The sequence below is a fragment of the Pantherophis guttatus genome, chromosome 5 (assembly GCF_059756535.1).
Source record: "Pantherophis guttatus breed Tessera chromosome 5, ASM5975653v1, whole genome shotgun sequence".
NCBI lineage: Eukaryota > Metazoa > Chordata > Lepidosauria > Squamata > Colubridae > Pantherophis > Pantherophis guttatus.
This window is the reverse complement of record NC_142067.1, coordinates 68,181,436-68,203,147: the sequence shown is the minus strand read 5'-3', so window position 1 is coordinate 68,203,147 and position 21,712 is coordinate 68,181,436. Positions and strand designations below refer to the sequence as shown.

At 40.3% G+C, this 21,712-nt stretch overlaps 2 protein-coding genes across 8 annotated transcripts in view; both read right to left on the bottom strand.

The window, feature by feature from the left end:
- DMD (dystrophin) overlaps positions 1 to 21,712 on the bottom strand; it is a 2,041,544-nt gene that overhangs the window by 133,281 nt on the left and 1,886,551 nt on the right. For all 7 annotated transcript variants that reach the window (XM_087871305.1, XM_087871306.1, XM_087871307.1 and 4 more), the window contains one exon: positions 15,357 to 15,418. In XM_087871305.1, the coding sequence (XP_087727431.1) occupies positions 15,357 to 15,418 (62 nt within the window). The remainder of the gene's footprint in view (positions 1 to 15,356; positions 15,419 to 21,712) is intronic.
- Positions 5,601 to 12,143, bottom strand: LOC148113440 (uncharacterized). The gene is made up of 2 exons (XM_087895229.1): positions 11,126 to 12,143; positions 5,601 to 9,727 (listed from the first exon to the last, which is right to left on the bottom strand). The coding sequence occupies exons 1-2, from the start codon at positions 12,053 to 12,055 to the stop codon at positions 8,747 to 8,749; spliced, it is 1,911 nt and encodes a 636-aa protein (XP_087751355.1). The 5' UTR covers positions 12,056 to 12,143; the 3' UTR covers positions 5,601 to 8,746.

The window sequence follows — 21,712 nt, the reverse complement described above, 5'->3', positions numbered from 1 at the left end:
TGCCCCAGTCCCTGTGAGAGGGTGACTGGGATAATTATCCTCCAGACGTGGGGGGATGTCACTGGCCCCTTTCACTGTCGTGAGAGGGCAGTGAACCAGCTCCTGATATGAAGATCTACTTTGACCCAGTATTATTGGACGATCTGGTGAAGCCCTGACCAGTTGACTCTCCATCTCTGTTTTGTGCGATGTTTACAGCTGCTGACCTGCTTGCGCTGCGAGACTCCCCCCTCTTGCAGGTTTGGCCCTCCTCACTATCGAGGGCCTACCTTGATGACGGATTTTGGAATCCCGAGAGGTGGCATGCGGCGAGGAGGGGGTTGTGGGGTTTTGGGGGGAAATTTTTAGATAAGGTTTAAAGGTTTCTGGGAGGGGGGTGGGTTCGATGGGCTTGGAGGAGAACCTGTCGGGGAGGAGGCCAGAGCCGGCTGAAGAGCACGGCACTAGAAATGCGGGAACCGGGGTCAAGGAGGGGGTTAGAGCTTGTGCTGTGGATGGACATTACATCAGTACTATCGGTGGGAGGGGCAGATATGGCGGGAGCAGGGGGCCACATCAGGTTGTGGGAGCGCGCGCCCACTGGCTCCAAGTGGTGGCGCGCTCCGGCCTCCAATGCTCCCCTCGTTCCCCAGGTTGCACAGACCCTCAGGCCCTGGGCCTTCGGCTGATGCTGTGCAACGCCCGGTCCGTGGTAAATAAAGCCCCCCTCATTTGTGATCTTGTTCAGGAGGGGGGAGCGGACCTGGCGGGTATTACGGAGACCTGGTTGGGCCAGGAGGGGGGGGTCCCCCTCGTTGAGATGTGCCCACCCGGTTTCCGCACATTCCATCAGCCGAGGACACAGGGGAGGGGAGGGGGGGTGGCGGTTGTCATTAGAGAGCGTCTTGGTCCGAGGGAGGTCACTGTTCCTCAGACGGCTGGTTGTGAGTCCCTCCTTGTGAAGTGGGGTCATGGGGTGCAGATGGGCGTGCTGGTTACATACCTGGCTCCCTGCCACATGACGGCAGCCCTGCCTGAGCTGCTCAACGTTATAGCCGCGGTGGCGGTTGACACTCCCAGGCTTATGGTCATGGGGGATTTTAACCTGCCATCCGTCGGTGAGGCGTCTGAGGTGGCTCAGGAGTTCATGGCTTCCATGACGGCCATGGACCTGACCCAGTTAGTTCATGGCCCTACTCACACGGGAGGAAACACGCTAGACCTGGTTTTTGTCTCTGGTCAGTTGTTGAGTGATCTTGAGATAGGGGATATAGTGATCGAGCCCTTGTCATGGTCGGATCACTCCCTCCTTCGCTTTGACCTTCGAACCGCCGCACCCCGCCACAGGGAGGCGGAACCATTGAGGTGGTACCGCCCCAGGCGCCTGATGGATCCTGATAGGTTCCAGACGGAGCTTGGGCCATTTCCTGAGGCTCTGGCACACGGCTCGACTGAGGAGCTGGTGGCCGCCTAGGATAGGGCGGCCACTGGAGCTTTGGATCGGGTCGTGCCTTTGCGGCCTCTGACCCAGCGTTGATCTCGCCTGGCTCCTTGGTTCACCGAGGAGCTGAGGGAGATGAAGCGCCGGAAAAGACGCCTGGAGAGTGGTTGGAGGGCCAGCCATTCTGAATCTGACCGAACACTGGTAAGGTCTCATATTAAGACCTACCTGGTGGTGATAAAAGTGGCGAAGTATAACTATTTTGCCACTCTTATTGCGTCATCAGATAATCGCCCGGCCGCCCTGTTTAGGGTGACCCGCTCCCTGCTCCACCAGGAAGCGCGGGAGGACCCCTTGGAGGGTAGAGCTGAGGATTTTGTACAGTATCTGTATGACAAAATCGCTCAGATTCGGGAACACCTGGACTCTGACTGGGTAGATTCAGCGGGGAGGACAGAGGCAGGTCTTGTGAGTATTATCTGGGAAGAGTTTGATTCTGTGACGCCCGAAGACGTGGACAGGATACTGGGCAGACTGAGTGCAGCCACATGTTTACTGGACCCGTGTCCCTCCTGGTTGGTGCTGGCCTCTCGGGAGGTTACACGAGGCTGGCTCCAGGGGATTATAAATGCTTCCTTGAGTGAGGGTGTCTTCCCCGCCGCCTTGAAAGAGGCGGTGGTGAGGCCTCTCCTCAAGAAGCCTTCCCTGGACCCGGCAGTGTTGGCAAATTATCGTCCAGTCTCCAACCTTCGCTTCGTTGTGAAGGTTGTTGAGAGTGTGGTTGCGCGACAGCTCCCCCAGTACCTGGATGAATCGTCGTATCTGGATCCGTTCCAGTCGGGCTTCAGGCCTGGATACAGCACGGAAACGGCATTGGTCGTGTTGGTTGATGATCTCTGGAGGGCTCGGAACAGGGGTTGCTCCTCTGTCCTGGTCCTATTAGACCTCTCAGCGGCTTTTGATACCATCGACCATGGTATCATGCTGCACCGGCTAGAGGAGTTAGGGGTGGGGGGCACCGTCCTACGGTGGTTCTCCTCCTTTCTCTCTGACCGGTCGCAGTCTGTGTTGACAGGGGGGCAGAGGTCGACCCCGAGGCCCCTTGTATGTGGGGTGCCACAAGGGTCGGTCCTCTCGCCCCTTCTGTTCAACATTTATGTGAAGCCGCTGGGTGAGATCATCCATGGTTTCGGGGTGAAGTACCATCAGTACGCTGATGATACTCAGCTGTACATCTCCACCCCGGACCACCCCAATGATGCCCTTGATGTGATGTCCCGGTGCCTAGAGGCCGTGCGGATCTGGATGGGGAGAAACAGACTCAGGCTCAACCCATCCAAGACCGAGTGTCTGTGGTTTCCGACATCCCGATATAGTCAGTTGGTGCCATCACTGACTATTGGGGGCGAGTCATTGGCCCCCACGGAGAGGGTTCGCAACTTGGGTGTCCTCCTGGACTCACGGCTGTCTTTAGAAGAGCACATGACGGCCGTGGCCAGGGGGACTTTTTATCAGGTCCGCCTGATTCGCCAGTTGTGCCCCTTTCTGGATCGGGACTCGTTAAACACGGTCACTCATGCCCTCGTTACTTCCCGCTTGGACTACTGCAATGCTCTCTACATGGGGCTCCCCTTGAGGAGCACCCGGAGGCTCCAGCTGGTCCAGAATGCAGCCGCGCGGGTGGTTATGGGAGCGACATGGCACTCCCATGTGACCCCCTCCTGCGCGAGCTGCACTGGCTCCCGGTGGTCTTCCGGGTGCGCTTCAAGGTTTTGGTTACCACCTTTAGAGCGCTCCATGGCATCGGACCGGGGTATTTACGAGACCGCCTTCTGCTACCAACAGCCTCTCACCGACCAGTACGCTCCCATAGAGAGGGGCTCCTCAGGGTGCCGTCAGCCAAACAGTGTCGACTGGCGGCCCCCAGGGGGAGAGCCTTCTCTGTGGGGGAACCTACCATCTGGAACGAGCTCCCCCCAGAGATACGGAAGATCCCGGACCTGTGCACGTTTCGCCGTGCTCTCAAAACTTTTCTATTTCAGCAAGCTGGCCTGGCCTAACTCCCCTCTTTTAAATTTTTTAAATTTTTTAATTCGTGACTTTATAAATTGGGTGTTTTAATCTGTGTTTCGGCCAAAATATTTAATAATTTTAAGGGATTTTTAATATTTGTATTATCTGTATTTTATCTTGGCTGTTCACCGCCCTGAGTCCTTCAGGAGTAGGGCGGTATAGAAATTTGATTGATTAAATAAATAAATAAATAAATAAATAAATAAATAAATAAATAAATAAATAAATAAATAAATAAATTTCATCATGCTTTGCTGCAACAACTTCTTTAATTGACTTTATATCTTCCTCAAATTTCTTTAACTTCCCTTCCACAATTACTGTTAGGTTATTCATAGCTACAGCTTGGTTATTTATGGCTTCTTTCATAAATTCTTTGAGATCATTAAAAGCAGCCTCCTAACTCTGTGAATCAGCCGGAAGTTGCGCTTTCTGTGTCACTACAGACACTACTGGAGAACCTCCTCCTCCTCTGGCAACTCCTGGCTTAGCTTGTTTAGAAGCTATCTTTTTTTTAAAAAAGAATCTTTTTTCCTTTCAAAACCACAAAATCCCTTGAACAATTTTCAAAAGCTTGTAATTTATAGTCTCTAATTTGTCAAGCAAAATAGTCTTTTCTCCACAAGCTCACAGTTCTCAGCAGCTTCAGTCCACTCTCACAGTACAAAGTTCTCAATAAGCACTTTCGTTTCTGACTTTCACTTTCACACCCATAACAAAGGCGCCATCTTCAGCCTCCAGCTCAAAGAGATTCAATTAGGAACAAAGTAAGTCCGGAGTTAAGCACTATTATTTTAAAGCTTGTTCTCCTGTTTCCGCTCTGCCTGCGCTTGTAATCAATCAAACTCACTTTTGACAGCAGGATTGGTCACGGCGTCTGGCTCTGTTTGAAACAGAGTTGCCTCGGATCCGGAGCTTCTTAGTGGGCTGGCTGGGGAGTTCTCACCCTCCAAGCCTCTGGAATTGTTCCAGAGGACTTTCGGGGAGCTCTACTCACACCCACCGGCTCTCCTCTCCTTCTTCTCCTGATGGAGAGGTTTTTCAGCCGCCAGACAGCCGATTAGCACTGTCAAAGCGGCTTTTACGAAATCGCGGGGCTGGCGGTCTAAGGAGACCGTCCACAACGCCTGCGGTGCCAACCGGAAGTCTGTGTAGGATATTTTCGAAGGATATTTGTTGGATGGGAAATTCCAGGGCGGAACATGTGCCAAATATGTTATGTAAGACCTGAAACCAATTTCCTGGTGAACCGTTTGTATCCGTTTGTATCGGGCTTCTATATCCTGAAAACTGTATTTAAACCGTGTAATCCAAGTGGTCAGACGTCCTCTCTTTCATGGGAGGATCCTTTTGCAAAAGATTGAAATATATATATAACTTTATATATATTTTTAATAAATCTGCTGTTTTTCTTGTTCATGTTCTCTGTGACACTTATTATATATAAATGCTGTTTTTCTGCATTTAACACTTGTGTGTCCAATCACACTTGACCAATAAAATTTTTTATTCTATTCTATATGACCATTGCCTGGTCTGCAGGTGATGTTCCTATTTATCAAAATATTCTCATACAGACCATTACAGATGTGTAACATTTTTACCTATAATTTCTCCCTTTGTCTAGGATTCAGATTACCTCATAACAACATTCTCTTCAGTCACCAGTTGACTCCTTATATAGCAAGGTATCCCATTATAGAGACATGTCTACAAATTCTGCAGAGAAATAAACATAGCTCACAAAATACAAATGCACTTTAAAATAAAAAAATGGGAGAAAATACAATACTTTCAATCTACATTATAAATTTGTATAATGAAAATCTTACTTGATTGATATAAATATATTGGAATTATATTTCAAACATTATTGAGGTAAGTGGCTACAGTATAAATAAGGTAAAATTAACATTTTAAAAATAATAAGTACCTAATCCAGGCAATTTGGATGCAACAGACTTGTCACCTGCTTTGAGGGGATGGAAAATTTCTCTAATAATAATTAGAGATGGGGTAAAGTAAACTGAGGTTTTGCTGTACCAGAAATACTAAATTTCTTTCCAGGCTGATAACATTTTTTTATTTCTTTCAAAAAATTATTAGATTTTTGCAAATGGCTATTTAAGAAATTTACATTACAGGTGAAAGAGCTTTTGCTTATGTCAGAACTAATGTATTTCAAACACATTTATCCAAATTAGAAGTCTGGGAAAGAGGTGTGTTTCATAAGCTGCCTGTCCTTTTACACTGTAATACCTATTCAAAAAACAATTACATTCTTTACTACTGAGTCATGGTTTGCACTTTGATTTTACTTGGAAGTTACAACAGAATACATTTCTACTTGCTTGATTTCTGGATTCAGGGATCATACAAATAACCAAGAATTTGGTCAACTAACTTAACAATATCAAAAATCAAATCCAAATAGCAGAAATGTTCTTATTGGCGACTTTCAATTTAAAACAAAGCTAAAAAATGCAACAAGAAACACAAGCTAGCTTGGTAATGACTAACAAAGTAACTACACCAGTAACTATAGCTAATTTTTCAATCATCAAAATAATCCATAGTATATCAGTATAGGATAGTCCAATAAAGTAATGCAATAAAGTTGTTATTTAACCTGTCCTTTTATCTTTGTAGATCCAAAGAACTGCTGAGCGTTTGGGGATACATTTTGTGATTGCTTTGTAGGACATGATCTTGGTATAGATGCCCAATTCAATTCAAAGAGGATTGTACTGCAGTGCTACACCTGAGGCAATTGTTACATAGATAACAATGATTCATTAAAAATATTGACAGTATAACCAGGGCGTACTATACTGCTCAAAAAAATAAAGGGAACACAAAAATAAGACATCCTAGATCTGAATGAATGAAATATTCTTAGTAAATACTTTGTTCATTACATAGTTGAATGCGCTGACAACAAAATCACACAAAAATTATCAATGGAAATCAAATTTATCAACCCATGGAGGTCTGGATGTGGAGTTACACTCAAAATTAAAGTGGAAAAAAACACTACAGGCTGATCCAACTTTGATGTAATGTCCTTAAAACAAGTCAAAATGAGGCTCAGTAGTGTGTGTGGCCTCAACGTGCCTGTATGACCTCCTTACAATACCTGGGCATGCTCTTGATGAGGTGGTGGATGGTCTCCTGAGGGATCTCCTCCCACACCTGGACTAAAGCATCCCCCAACTCCTGGACAGTCTGTGGTGCAACGTGGTGTTGGATGGAGCGAGACATGACGTCCCAGATGTGCCCAATTGGATTCAGGTCTGGGGAACAGGCAGGCCAGTCCATAGCATCAATGCCTTTGTCTTGCAGGAACGGCTGACACACTCCAGCCACATGAGGTCTAGCATTGTCGTGCATTAGGAACCCAGGACCAACCGCACCAGGATATGGTCTCACAAGGGGTCTGAGGATCTCATCTCGGTACCTAATAGCAGTCAGGCTACCTCTGGCAAGCACATGGAGGGCTGTGCGGCCCCCCAAAGAAATGCCACCCCACACCATTACTGACCCACTGCCAAACCGGTCATGCTGGAGGATGTTGCAGGCAGCAGAACGTTCTCCACGGCGTCTCCAGACCCTGTCACGTCTGTCACATGTGCTCAGTGTGAACCTGCTTTCATCTATGAAGAGCACAGGGCGCCAGTGGCGAAGTTGCCAATCTTGGTGTTCTCTGGCAAATGCCAAACATCCTGCATGGTGTTGGGCTGTAAGCACAACCCCCACCTGTGGACATCGGGCCCTCATACTACCCTCATGGAGTCTGTTTCTGACCGTTTGAGCAGCCACATGCACATTTGTGGCCCGCTGGAGGTCATTTTGCAGGGCTCTGGCAGTGCTCCTCCTGTCCCTCCTTGTACAAAGGCGGAGGTAGCGGTCCTGATGCTGGGTTGTTGCCCTCCTATGGCCTCCTCCTCGTCTCCTGATGTACTGGCCTGTCTCCTGGTAGCACCTCCATACTCTGGACGCTACGCTGACAGACACAGCAAACCTTCTTGCCACAGCTCGCATTAATGTGCCATCCTGGATGAGCTGCACTACTTGAGCCACTTGTGTGGGTTGTAGACTCCGTCTCATGCTACCACTAGAGTGACAGCACCGCCAGCATTCAAAAGTGACCAAACCATCAGCCAGAAAGCATAGGAACTGAGAAGTGGTCTGTGGTCACCACCTGCAAAACCACTCCTTTATTGGGGATGTCTTGCTAACTGCCTATGCTTTCCACCTGTTGTCTATTCCATTTGCACAACACCATGTGAAATTGATTGTCAATCAGTGTTGCTACCTAAGTGGGCAGTTTGATTTCACAGAAGTGTGATTGACTTGGAGTTACATTATGTTGTTTAAGTGTTCCCTTTATTTTTTTGAGCAGTGTATTTGCTTCTTTACCAAGGATACTTAATGGCTTTCTGTGACTTCCGAAGCGTTTGACCTGCATCATGAAATATAAGGGATTGTCTTAATTATATTACCTGAAGTAATTGGGTGGTACATTGGCCTCATCTTGAGATTTGTCAATACAATGATGTTTGCACTAAATAAATATATAAATAGGAATGCAATGTTTTCAAAAACATTTGAGCAACTCAGTCTCACTTATTGAGTTTCCATGGCTGCAAGTGGGCTTTAACTTGCGTTTCTCCAGTTCTAATCTAACATCTTAACTGATAATGTTGGCTCATCTTAGAAATTGTGGTCTTTCCCAACTCTCCATGTTTCTAATTTATATTGTTATCCACAATGGCTACTACTGTCAGAAGAAATCAGTGATTTTGATCAGTCTTTGGAAATAAGGGAAGGCATAAATTTCTTTATCCGACTGACCACAATATAACTTTTATCTGAACATAAATAAATGTGGCCTCTTGCACACAGACAAGTGTCATAATGGAGATGCATGAAAGAATGCCACCTAAGAAATGTCATTCATTTGTGTGTGATGGAGCAGGTAATTATGTGGATATTAAACATATAGTGTTTTAGTATTACCGTTTTATACAAAATAAAAACCACAAAATCTTAATAGACATTTTTGAGTTTTTTTATTTATTACACTTTTAAGTCACCATAGCCTGCTAGGACTTCCAGCTGTTAAAAAATATATATTACAGCATCATCAGCAGCAGCATCATCATCAACACAAAAATGACAGTATACACAGCAAACGAGATAACCATGCTGGATTTTGTATCATAAATCACTAGTCGAACACTTCCCAAGCGTTTAGGACTGCGTGATGTATCGGCGGATTATGCGAGCAGATCCCAGTAAGGTGGCCTTCTGCAGCTGACCAATGCTGATCTTGTCAGCACCAATTGTTTTTAAGTGTTTGCCTAGGTCTTTAGGCACTGCACCCAGTGTGCCGAGTACCCCTGGGACCACCTGTACTGGTTTATGCCAGAATCTCTGCAGTTCTATTCTCAAGTCCTGATATCTGGTGACTTTTTCAAGTTGTTTCTCGTCGATTCTGCTGTCACCAGGTATGGCAATGTCGACGATCCACACTTTTTTCTTCTCCACAATTGTGATATCCGGGGTATTGTGTTCTAAAACTTTGTCAGTCTGTATTCGGAAGTCCCACAGCAGTTTTGCATGCTCATTTTCGACCACTTTTTCAGGCTTATGATCCCACCAGTTCTTTGTTACAGGCAGATGGTAGTTGTGACACAAGTTCCAGTAGACCATCTGAGAGACTGTGTTGTGACGTTGTTTGTAGTCAGTCTGAGCTATTGTCTTGCAACAGCTCAGTATGTGGTCAATGGTTTCATCCACTTCTTTGCAGAGTCTGCATTTGGGGTCATCAGCAGATTTTTCTAATCTGGCTTTGATTACATTTGTTCTGATGGCTTGTTCTTGGGCTGCAAGAATCAGGCCTCCTGTCTCTTTCTTCAATGTTCCGTTGGTCAGCCATAACCAGGTCTTTTCCTTATTTACTTTTCCTTGGATCTTTTCAAGGAACTGTCCATGCAGTGCTTTATTACACCAGCTATCAGCCCGAGTTTGCATCACTGTTTTCCTATATTGATTCTTGGTTTGCTGCACTTTGAGCAGCTTCCTCTTGCTGACCTCCATCAAAGCTGGTTCAACACTGTCTTTCACATAATCTGCCAGAGCATACTTCTCTTCTTCGACTGTCTGCTTCACTTGCAAAGGTCCTCTGCCTCCTGCTTTTCTGGGAAAATATAGCCTGTCAACATCACTACGCAGGTGAAACGCATAGTGTATGGTCATCAGTTTTCTTTTTTTCCTATCCAGGCTGTCCAGCTCTGCCTGTGTCCAGTTGACGATCCCAGCAGTATATCTGATGACGGGTATGGCCCAAGTATTTATAGCCTTGATGGTGTTACCGCCATTCAGTTTGCTTTTTAGAAGTTTCCTGACCCTTTATGTGTATTCTTTGCTGACCACATTTTTCACTTGTCCGTGCTTGATGTTGTCCAGCTGCAGTATGCCCAGGTATTTGTAGGCTTCGGGTTGCTGGCACTTGATGGTTTGTCCATTGGGCATTTCAATTCCATCACTGTCTACAATCTTCCCTTTCTTCAGTGCCACTGTGGCGCATTTGTTCAGGCCGAACTCCATGCTGATGTCAGTGCTGAAAATTCGAACTGTATTGGTCAGTGACTGGATCTCAATTTCCGATTTTCCATATAACTTCAGGTCATCCATATACATCAGGTGAGAGATTTTCTGTGAGCTTTTAGCAGTTTGATAACCCAGGTTAGTTTTCTGTAAAATTGTTGAAAGGGGGGTCATGGCGATGATGAACAACAGAGGTGACAAAGAATCACCCTGGAAAATCCCTCTTTTGATGTTGACCAGTCTGTAGCTTTCACTTCCAATAAAAAGTTCTGTTTTCCAGGACTTCATCGCATTTGCAATAAAAGTACCAATGCACTTGCATATTCCAATGACGCCCAGGCACTTGATGTAGTAGTAATAATAATAATAATAATAATAATAATAATAATAATAATAATAATAATAATAATAATAACAACAACAACAACAACAAACAACAAAACAACAATAATAATAATAATAATTATTATTATTATTATTATTAGTAGTAGTAGTAGTAGTAGTAGTATTAGTATTATTATTATTTAATCTTTAGTAAGATTCACAGCCTTTGAGGCTGGTTAATAGCTCAGCAGCTCAAGTCCTAACCTAGGAACTGTTAAGGTATTGTCATAGGATGTAAGTTGTTCCGAGTAAGGTAGTTTTTTGTAGAGTTAAAATGTTCAAGTCCGGTAAACTTAGAATTTCTAAATAGCGAGGTAGCCCTTTGGGTATTGCTCCAAGGGCACCAATTACAATCGGGACAAAACACGATTTCTTTTTCCACAGTCGCTCAACTTCAATTTGCAAGTCCCAGTACTTTGTGATTTTTTCTTGCTGCTTATCTTCAATCCGTGCATCACCAGGTATTGCAATGTCAATGAACCATACTTTTTTCTTTTCAACTATTGTTATGTCAGGTGTATTGTGCACCAAGTGCCTGTCAGTCTGAATCCTAAAGCCCCACAAGATCTTGAGTTTCTCATTCTCTAAAACTTTCTCAACCTGATGTTCCCAGTGGTTTTTGCTGTACTCAAATCCAAACTTCTGGCACAATTTCCAGTGAATGATCTTAGCAACGCGGTCATGGCGTTGTAGGTAGTCAATTTGTGAAATTTTGCTGCACCCACTGATCAGGTGGTCGACTGTCTCATCTTTCTCATTACAGAGGCGGCATTTGCTGTTGGTGGTAACATGTTGATTTTTTGCCTTCATGCAGTTTGTGGCTAGGGCTTGTTCTTGAGCTGCCAGAATAAAGCTTTCTGTTTCTTTTTTCAGTACTCCTGATCTTAACCAGTTCCAAGTTAGTTTCTGGTCAGCTTTGCCTTCAATACTTTTCAAGTATTGGCCATGCAGAGCTTTGCTTTTCCAATTTTCAGCTCGCTGCTCAATTACTTCTTTCTTATATTCTGCTTTTGTTTTAGTTGTCTTTAAAAGGCCTCCTTTATTTATTTCCTTAATCATTGGTTCTTCACTTTTCTGGATGTAATCATTCAAGCTGCGTTTTTCTTCTTCCACAGTCTGCTTTACTTGTAGGAGTCCTCGACCACCCTCTGCTCTTGGTAAATATAATCGGTCAACATCACTTTTAGGGTGCAAGGCATGATTCATTGTCATAAGCTTCCTTGTTTTTCTGTCCAAATTGTCTAACTCCATCTGGATCCAGTCAATTATTCCTGCAGAATATCGAATCACAGGTATAGCCCAGGTATTTATGGCTTTTATGATGTTTCCTCCATTCAATTTGGACATTAATATCTTACAAATTCGCCGAATGTACTTGGCTGAAGTTAATTTCTTGACTTTATTATGCATTAAGTCAGAGGCTTCTAAAATCCCCAAGTACTTGTAACCTTCTTCTGATTTTACTGCCTTTATCATTTCTTCATTCTCTAGTTCTATTCCATCCTCTTCTATGATCTTGCCTGCTTTGGTTGCTATTGTTGCACATTTGTCAATTCCAAACTGCATACCGATGTCTTGGCTGAATTCTTTTGTGTTTTCAATTAATAAATTCAGTTCAGCTTTTGTTTTACCAAACAGCTTCAAACAGGGTGGATTTGATTTAAATCGAGTTGATTTAAATCACAATTTAAATCATGATTTAAATCACTAGTAAAAAGGCTTGATTTAAATCAACTCGATTTAAATCATAATTTTTAAAGAGCAACTGTCATCTCTGCTACTCCTTTGACCCATTGTTGACTCACCGATAGTCCCAGTGTTGCAAGAATATACAGCCTCATGCTACATAACTAAGCTCCATTTCATGCTGAATAAACTAAATTATTTATGTATCTTAAATAGAAAACTATCTTACAATAGATTTTTACCCAAAAAGTTTTTTATTAAAATAAATTCGATAAAAATCAAAAAAATCCAATTTAAATAAAAAAAAATCCGATTTAAATAAAAAAAATCTGATTTTTTGATTTTTTTAAAAAAATCATTGATTTTTATCCACCCTGGCTTCAAATCATCCATGTACATCAAGTACGAGATTTTCAGTCCTTTCTTTGCAAGTTCGTATCCACAGTTCATCTTCTTCAAAATGATTGTCAGTGGTAGCATTGAAAGTATAAAAAGTAGGGGTGAAAGGGAATTATTATTATTATTATTATTATTATTATTATTATTATTATTATTATTATTATTATTATTATTATTATTATTATTATTATTATTATTATTATTATTATTTAATCTTTAGTGAGATTCACAGCCTTTGAGGCTGGTTAATAGGTCAGCAGCTCGAGTCCTAACCAAGGACCTAGGGACTGTTAAGGTATCGTCGGAGGATGTAAGCTGTTCCGAGTAAGGTGGTTTTTTGTAGAGTCAAAATGTACAAGTCCAGTAAATTTAGAATTTCTAAATAGCGGGGTAGCCCTTTGGGTATTGCCCCAAGGGCTCCAATTACAATCGGGACCCCTTGGGGCAATACCCAAAGGGCTACCCCGCTATTTAGAAATTCTAAATTTACCGGACTTGAACATTTTGACTATTATTATTATTATTATTATTATTATTATTATTATTATTATTATTATTATTATTATTATTATTATTATAACAGCTGAAATTGGGGTAGATTTTGCAAAAGAGTAAATGACTTATTCATATACTTAAAATGTTTGTTTTACTTTTTATTTCATTTCAATGGATTGTGAGCAAGGTGCCATCCACTGGCCATTAAAAAACAAAAGAAAAAAAAAGATGTTTATTTGCAAAAATAATTAGATATGGCTGTTTTGTGGCTCCAAAATGCCAATCATCACTCCCTGTATTGTAATTACCTATTGTGGATCCTCAGTGAGAAACAATAGATGTTAAGGATTTATAATGCAGTCACCTGATCTCCCAAAGAAAAACCTGCCCAATATCGTGAAACCCAAGGTTGAATGAACTAGCTTCTAGAAAAATCAAAATTCCTCTCTTGTAAGAAGGCTCTCAATTTCTTCTCACTGTGATTCTTGGCAATAAACTGATAGGAAGAAGACTTTTAAAAGGTTTAGGATGTGGCATTGCAATTAATGCCAACACAGCACAGGAATCTTGTTTGAAAAGGAATAGTAAATTAGAACTACCTCTAGTTTACTCTCAGCAAGTCTTATGTCCTATATTCCCATTTTACCTCAAATAAGTCTCCGCCTGCCTGGAATCCTCACATTTTCAAAACAAGCTTTTTGAATGGGAGAACTATAACTGTACTGCTGATTACAGGTAGTCCCCATTTAACAACCATTGCTGAGGAATTGTTCAAAATTATTATGAGACTGAACAAATGGTATGTATAATTGGTCCTTAAAGTTAAGGTTCAGTATCCTCATAATCATATGATCAAATTTGGACATTTGGCAACCCACCCAAATTTAGTTGTACACTTCAACTCCCCCCACCCTATTTTGCTGCCCTGTCTACCCCTTTGGCCACTATGCACTCCGCCATTACCCCCAGCCCTGCAGCCACCCCCACTGACCTTCACAGTCTTCTTCCTACTGCTGACAAGGTGCACCCAGGGAAGGCAGCTGCTGGTCCTTCATAAGGCCTTCACAACAGCTACCTATTTTCCCTATCTCTTTCCTTTTTGCCCTCACACAACAACTTATTTCTGCCGCTCCCTACGGACCTTTGATGTAAAAAAAAATTTTTTTTTGAGTGGAATCTATTAATCTAAAGTCGCCTTTCCTTAACATGATGTCCTGCTGATGCATGGACTTTGAATCCCAGAATCTCAGCAATGGCTCTGCTGACCAGACAATTCTGGGAATTAAAATTCATAATCCAGAGGATGACTAGGCAGGAAAGACTAATTCAAAAGTAATGAAAAATTATAATGCATCCTTCAGCAATGCTAAATGAAGTAGTGTATCTTCTACTATCTAAACAATTTAGCAGGATCAGGCTTAGTATTTACATAGAGACTATTTGGAAATAACAGGGCTGGAGGCTACAGTGGAGTTGTAAAAGATTTCAGAAGATGGCAACAGCAAATTACCTCCACATTGTTGTAGAAAAGTACTTGGGCATGTCCCTGAAGCCACTAAGACTCAAGCATGATTCAAAAGAAATTTATTTAATTATTATATACTATTAATTTTGATAGATCTTTGCTCTTTTTTAAATTAGTTTGGACCCTTTGGTAATTATAAATTAGTGTTATGGTGAAAACCTGCCTCACTTAAAGCAACCAAATTACTTGAAGATATAAAATAATTTTATTTGCATGCATTAAACAATAATACAATATATACTGGATCCCCAGCAAAATTTTGATACTTTGCTGAGCAGCCATGAATCCAAAAGCATAACCAAGTCTACAGCCCACTACATGGCAAGAGAAAGGAAGCCTAAAGCAAAACAAGAAAACAGTAGACAGAATGTGTGACATCACAGTGTGATGTCAGAATATTTTAGAAGAACCCACTCATGTGACATTATTTATTCCTTCCTACTAAATCAACATGTTAGTCATACTGTATTTGTGATATGGATAGTGAATAGAAAAATTTGGTTCACTACATCACAGGTTCCTGACTGTCCTCTCCCTGTTGTCATTCAAGATCAATTTAGTTGTTGTGAATGTTTTCTTACAAGGGTACTTTAAGGAGAAAGCAGAAGTAATAATAACAATAATAGGCAATAAGTAAAATATGATGCTATCCATCCATTTCCTTTAAAAATCTAATTTAATTAGCCATTTTATTCTAAATTGAGCCTTTATTATCAATAAAAACATTTCTAATATTTCAAGGATTTAATAACATTTTCTTACCTAAAGACTGGTAGAGCTCTGTCATTTTGGGATGATCCCAGCAAGTAGTCTGTGTCTCATGACTATAAGGCAAAAAAATGAAATGAAGAGTTTTAAATGTTTAAGCTTGCATAACTCCTAATTACACTCCATCGTACATTTTCATAACTGTAAAGTGTTGTCATTTGAATTTCTTTACTATAGTAATAGTAATGTACATAGTAATGAACAGCAAAATAATCATTTCAGGCTTACCAAAAATTTCACATCAACATATTTTTCCCTGATACCAAAGTATCATGAGAAGCAACCTTATTAAGTAAGGCAGATCTCTAAATCAGCAGTCCCCACCTTTTGGGCACCAGGGACTGATTCTGTGGAGAGAGCTTTTTCTGTGGACTGGAAGGGGTGTGGTTTCATGTGCTGCCTGCATCCCGTGAATGGGGTTTCGCTTGTTTGCACGGAAATTTCTGGCATACCACGGACCGGTCCAAGGATTGGGGACCCCTGCTCTAAATGATATTATCTAGGGATCAGTTAAGAGGGACAACACTCTCCTGGAATAACAACAGTACTATCTGCTGAATGGAAGGCTTTAATGAGACTGTTGCTCAGCAATACACTAATTTATTACATTTTTTTATAATAAGACGTACATATACAGGTAGTCCTCAAGTTATGATCCAGACAATCAAGGTTGCTGTCATAATCCCAAGAGTGAGGGTCATTAAATGGAAAGCAATAGGAGTCCCAGGTGTGCTTGGGTGCTGCAGGGGGAGGCCCAGTGCACACCTAATTCAAGTTGGGGAGGGCATGTGCACTGCAAGTACAGAGAGGCCAAGTGAAGGAGGATACTGGTTGATGCAAGTACAAAGAGACTGAAGGAAGTAGAGTGCAACATGAGCATATGCGAGTGCAAAGAGGCTAAGAGAAAGATTCCATGGTAGGGAGGCCCATGAAACAATAGTATCTGCAAGTTTAGGGAGGCTGAGGGAAGGAGGGTATGGGTTGGTATGAATTCAGGGAGTATGGAAGAATGGCTCAGTGTGGTATGTAGGAAGGTGGCAAAGACTTACCAGAGTGACTTGCAAGCCTCCCCTCAAAGTTTCCCCATTGATTTTGCTTGTGGGAAGCTGGTAGGGAAAGGTTGCAAATGATAATCACCTGACTATAGGTTGCTGCAACTATTGTGTGAGAAGATTGCAAAGTACCTGAATTACAATTGCATGACCATGAGGATGCTGCAAAGGTTAGCATTTTAAGGATGAGCAATATGTACTACTAGTTCAACACTGTCACAACTTTGAACAGTCATTGAATGAGTGATCAATAAGCAAAGACTGCATGTACAGACCATTCAAAGTTATGATAGCTCTGAACGAAGAGATGTATGATTGGTCTCGAACTTCTAGACACTGCAGCATCCCTGCAGTCATATGAACAAGATTTAGGCAATTCACATTTGTGATCCTGGGTGAGACACAAAATGTGGCCATGGGCAGTGTGTGAAAAGAAGCTCTGGCTGGCATGTGAACAGAGGCTCTGGATGGGGCATGAGAGAATCCCCAGCTACACTAGAACAAAAGAAGATAGCACAAAGGAAAGCTCTGGCCAGTGCAGTAATGGTATGTTGTGTGAGGGCATGGTAGGAGCATGTGTAGCTGGCGGCAGTGAGTAAGAGACAAGGGAGACATAGACCATGAGGGAATTCAAGAGTAGGCAAAGGAAGCAGTCCCTTACCTTACTAAGGGTTGGGGCTGGGAGGAATCAAAATGTGAATGGCTTGGATTTGGGGGGGTCGGGGGGGTCCTTGCCTAAAAATCAATGAGATTTGGTTAATTTAAATTTGGTTAAACCAATTGTTAACTTTGGTTAACAATTGGAACTGCTAGAATTGCCATTGCTTAGTGATAAACTCAATTGTCATTGCATTTTATGACTTCGCTTAGCTCACAATCACCATTGTTAACCAAGGACTATCTGTACATACATTCAGTAAGGTCTGAAATATCAAAGATTGGGATGTGCCTACTGCAGCACGTAGAATGATACAAATATCAAAGTTTACCCCCGTTTGGTATAATGCAAAGGCACCAGTTTTGAAAGTGGGAGACTGTGTTCAACTCTTGCCTTAGCCATAAAAGCCAACTGGGTGACTTTGGGCCAGTTACCCCCTTAATCCAATCCAATTCAACAGGGCTGTTGTTGTGGGGAAAAGAGAAGGAGGGAGGTGTGGATATGTTCACCAATTTGAGTTATTTGTAAAATAATAAAGGTGGGATAGGAATAAATTCTTATATTAGGTTGCAGCATACCACCTTATGTTTCTTGATGACTGACTTAAAAGAAAGGAACACAGCCTCAAATTAGAAGGTAAATATGCTACCTATATAATGTAGACAAAAATCTCTTTTTAGGAAAGAAAACTATAATAATTAAGCTATGGAAGAGCAAGGGATGAAGTATTATAGATTTTTCCAAATTATCATTAAAAATTGTAAGGGAGAATACTGTAACTTTAATTTGCTCCCAGAGGAACAGTTTTGCTTCTTTTAGACAATATCTGCAATAGACAGAAGAAATAACATTGAGGAAAAGTAGCAAATAAATACCGGTAAGTCAATGGTGAAATAAAAGAAACCTGGGCCCAAGTAATCTGAGAAAACATCTGAGAGAAGAATCCACTAACTCACACAAAGATAAAGAGGGGTGGGGTGGGGAATGTTAATTCAGACTTGCAAGATTCTGTTGCTATAAAAATGATATTACCATGCATGACTTTGGTTTCCTACTCTGATCTACCTTGAAAGTTGACAATGTCCAATTATGACTGTGAGAGAGGTAGGTTATCTTAATTGTTTTCACAAAAATGTATTTCTAACAAATGGAGAAGCTAGTCTTCTTAATTCATCTGAGTTATCGGATTAATGGGACATCTGATAATAATAAATGTATCTGCATACATAGGTAAGTTGAACATACATTTTCTTCCTCCCTGATATATACAGAGAATTAAAATAGGAAAATCAGTGCCATACAAGCAGAACGGCTGAGTATTGACTTGATAGAATATGGGAGATCTCCCACATATTCAAAAAAATATGAAAGAAAGGTGCAAGAAAGGATTAGCTGAAATTAGATTATTTCATGTGACTATCATTGCCTTATCCTAACTAGTATTCTTCCAGCAAACAGCAAGATCTGAGTAGGATCCAAAAGGAAGCATACATTTCTGCATCAAACATGTTATAATGAGATGCTGCTAAACCATTCCTTATCAGAGCATGTAATAATTTTAAGAGTACTTATTAAATTTTATCCTATTAAAAATAAAAACGCTATAAATTTACTCCCATACTAAAGTTTAAGGAATGTTTTCTGAAGATCTTATAAACATGAAATTTAACTGTAACTGGAAAGAATAGATTTTACTCTATACTCAGAGCATAAAAAATTGGAGATTTATTCTGCAAGCTAAAAAAGTGTTTCTTCTTTCTGAACATTTTTAGTTTACGACAGTTATCAACAATGTAAAGAAAAGTGCTACTTAAATACGTTTACTGACATTTCTCTTTATAAGCTTCTTTACCATCTTTCAAAGGCAATTGTTAGCTTGAATAAGGACTATCTGCAAATAGTATATGTAACAAAATGCCAACTCAGCAATTCCTAAAGAGTTTTAATCATATATTAAAATACAATAGCATCTTTTAGAAAAGAGCAGCAGGACTACATAAAGCTTTGCATCAAAGAAGTCTATCAGTTCTCATAAAGACACTGTTCATAATCCACAAAAGTGAGCTATCATGAAAAATAATGTTCAATATTAGTAGTGCAATAGATCATTTTACTACATTCCTTGCATAACATAGGTTCTCAATATTAAATATAACATTATACTATACAATGTTATGAACAATTTTAAATAAATTAAGTGGTGCAAAAGATTGGGAAAGTCTCTACATTTCTCCAGGTGAACTGTAAATTTGAACAGAGAAGATTTCAATAAATGAGCTATCTAGCTTATTTCCAAATATGGCATTCCTGAGGGGTATTTTTTCTCACATAATTAACCAATTTGGATAAAGAACACTACTTAGTATAAATACAGATCTTAAAGTACTTTAAAAAAAATTTTTTTTTGTTTATTGAGCTGTTTAAAAGGACACACATTAAGTATTTTATTTTAATTAAATAGATATTTATTCAAATAGTTTTGAAAAATATTTTAATATTTAATTAATCTGATTTCGGTATTTTGAAGCACAGGAATTGAAAGGATAAATTTTTAGGGGGAAAAAATGAAAGGACAGTGGAAGAAAATTGGTGTTTGCTCACTAAACCAATCCATCTCCACTTTAGGAAAACCACCAATATGCTCTAATTTTCTGAAGCAAATTGAGAATTCCAAAATGTAAGGTGTGATATATAATCAGATCGCATCTTTCCCTTTATCCAACAGTAGGAAAATGCTTTTTTTGTCTTAGTTTAACATACTTCAGTGTAGAGTTAAATAGACAAGTGGTCTGGTTTAAGAAAAAATACATTTTGTTACACTTTTCTGCACTTAGCGAAAACACTAAAATAAAAAGGAAAACCATCTCCTTTCACTTGCAGATGAAATAATCTGGGTGACTGCTGACACATAGTATATAAAGTAATAGTCAACATGTTCAGAAAAATTGTGGCAGATTAAGATTCCTCCTTCATTCCTAATTACCAACTGGCCATCTTGGCTATCCAAAATCAGGTTCCTTATATAAAATCAGAGAAAAATATAATTTCACAGAGCATCATCCTCAATGAAGCAGTTAAGTGTCATTTTTAGGTGTCTGGAAAAAGAATGCATGTCTGTAACTAGAAGTATAGTATCATGGAATGAATGTTCATCTACACCAGGCGTGTGCTGTAATTCTAAATGCTGAATATTTTTTGATCAAGTACCTAGGAAATGCAGTTTAAATTTTATTGGCATTCACGATATTCACTCTGCAAGATGACCACATTTCAGTTTGATAAAGGCACGATTTAAAACAAACAAAAAAGTATTGTGTCAAACTATATTAGTAATTATTTCTATAGAAAAATTATACATGGGTCTTTTACAAATTAAACATTTTATAAGAGAAAATATTAAATACATTCTTAGTGTTTTCTTTTTAATTGAATCCTATTATACCCTTTCAATTTAGTTATCTTTACTGCACATTCTTTAGTATGATTTGCTTTAAAATACATTAACCCAAGACCAATCTATATTCTTCAAAGTAAACTATTTATCTATACACACACAAACATGTTTCTTCTAAGAAGCAGAAAATGAAATTGAAAAATAAGCAAGTCACAACAAATTCACCCTGTAGATTGTACTTTATTTGCCATAGCCTTGGAGTAAATTGTGTCCTCCACTCCCAAATCCATGTGATAAAAGGGCAGTAAAATTCAACTCATAAAACTGCAAATAAGAAAATGCAACTGATAATACCTACCTAATAATTTAAAACTTAAGGAATAATTTTACAATGCATAATTAGTGATTTACGGTAAACTGTAGAGCTGCTACAACTGTTATAGTTTAATATGTTATGTTGTCACTGGTGTAAATTAAGCAGGAACATATTAATATAAAGAGAACTTTGTGCAGTGTTACAATAAACAGAAAACCATTTAAAAACAAGTCTTTCACAGTCATAAACAATTATGCAACATAAAATTCATACCATCCCAAAATGAATAAAAAAATTGAAATTGAGATATTGAGAAGGCTTGAGTGACAAGAAAACTAAAGAATGGTATCCAACGTACTTAGAAAGCCTCTACTAAAGAGACCTTAATAGTTTATTCTGGAAGCAGAAACTGAAAATCTGCTTTTCTATATATCCCATTGTATTTCTGGAGAAAATGGAGTAGTATCAGTAATGGAGAAAGCAGTTTTTTGCACTTGAGAAGGACTACACATTTACACACTGAAATTATTTCTGCCTTTCTTTTGTTGTGCAACATTTTATTTTATGCACTCTGAGAATAGTTGGGAGCAAGTACCTATAATTGTTACTTGCCCACTTATCCATTTTGCTTTTAAAGCTTACCCATTACACTTCTACCAAATTCAAAATCATATAATGATATCTGCAACCAGTTATACCTGAGAATGAGTCAAGCAACTTACACAGAACAGCCTTCTCAAGTCTTAATATTACATGTACAATGTGTCAATAAATTATTTTTTACTTTCAGAAAAAAAATACATAAAACTGAAGGTTCTTTTCTCAACTAAGAGTTAGTATAGACTAGAGTATAGAAAAGTACTATATTAAAGCAGTCTCTTGCACAATAGCCTGCACTTTGAAATGCCCAAAACTTAAATGGAAATACCA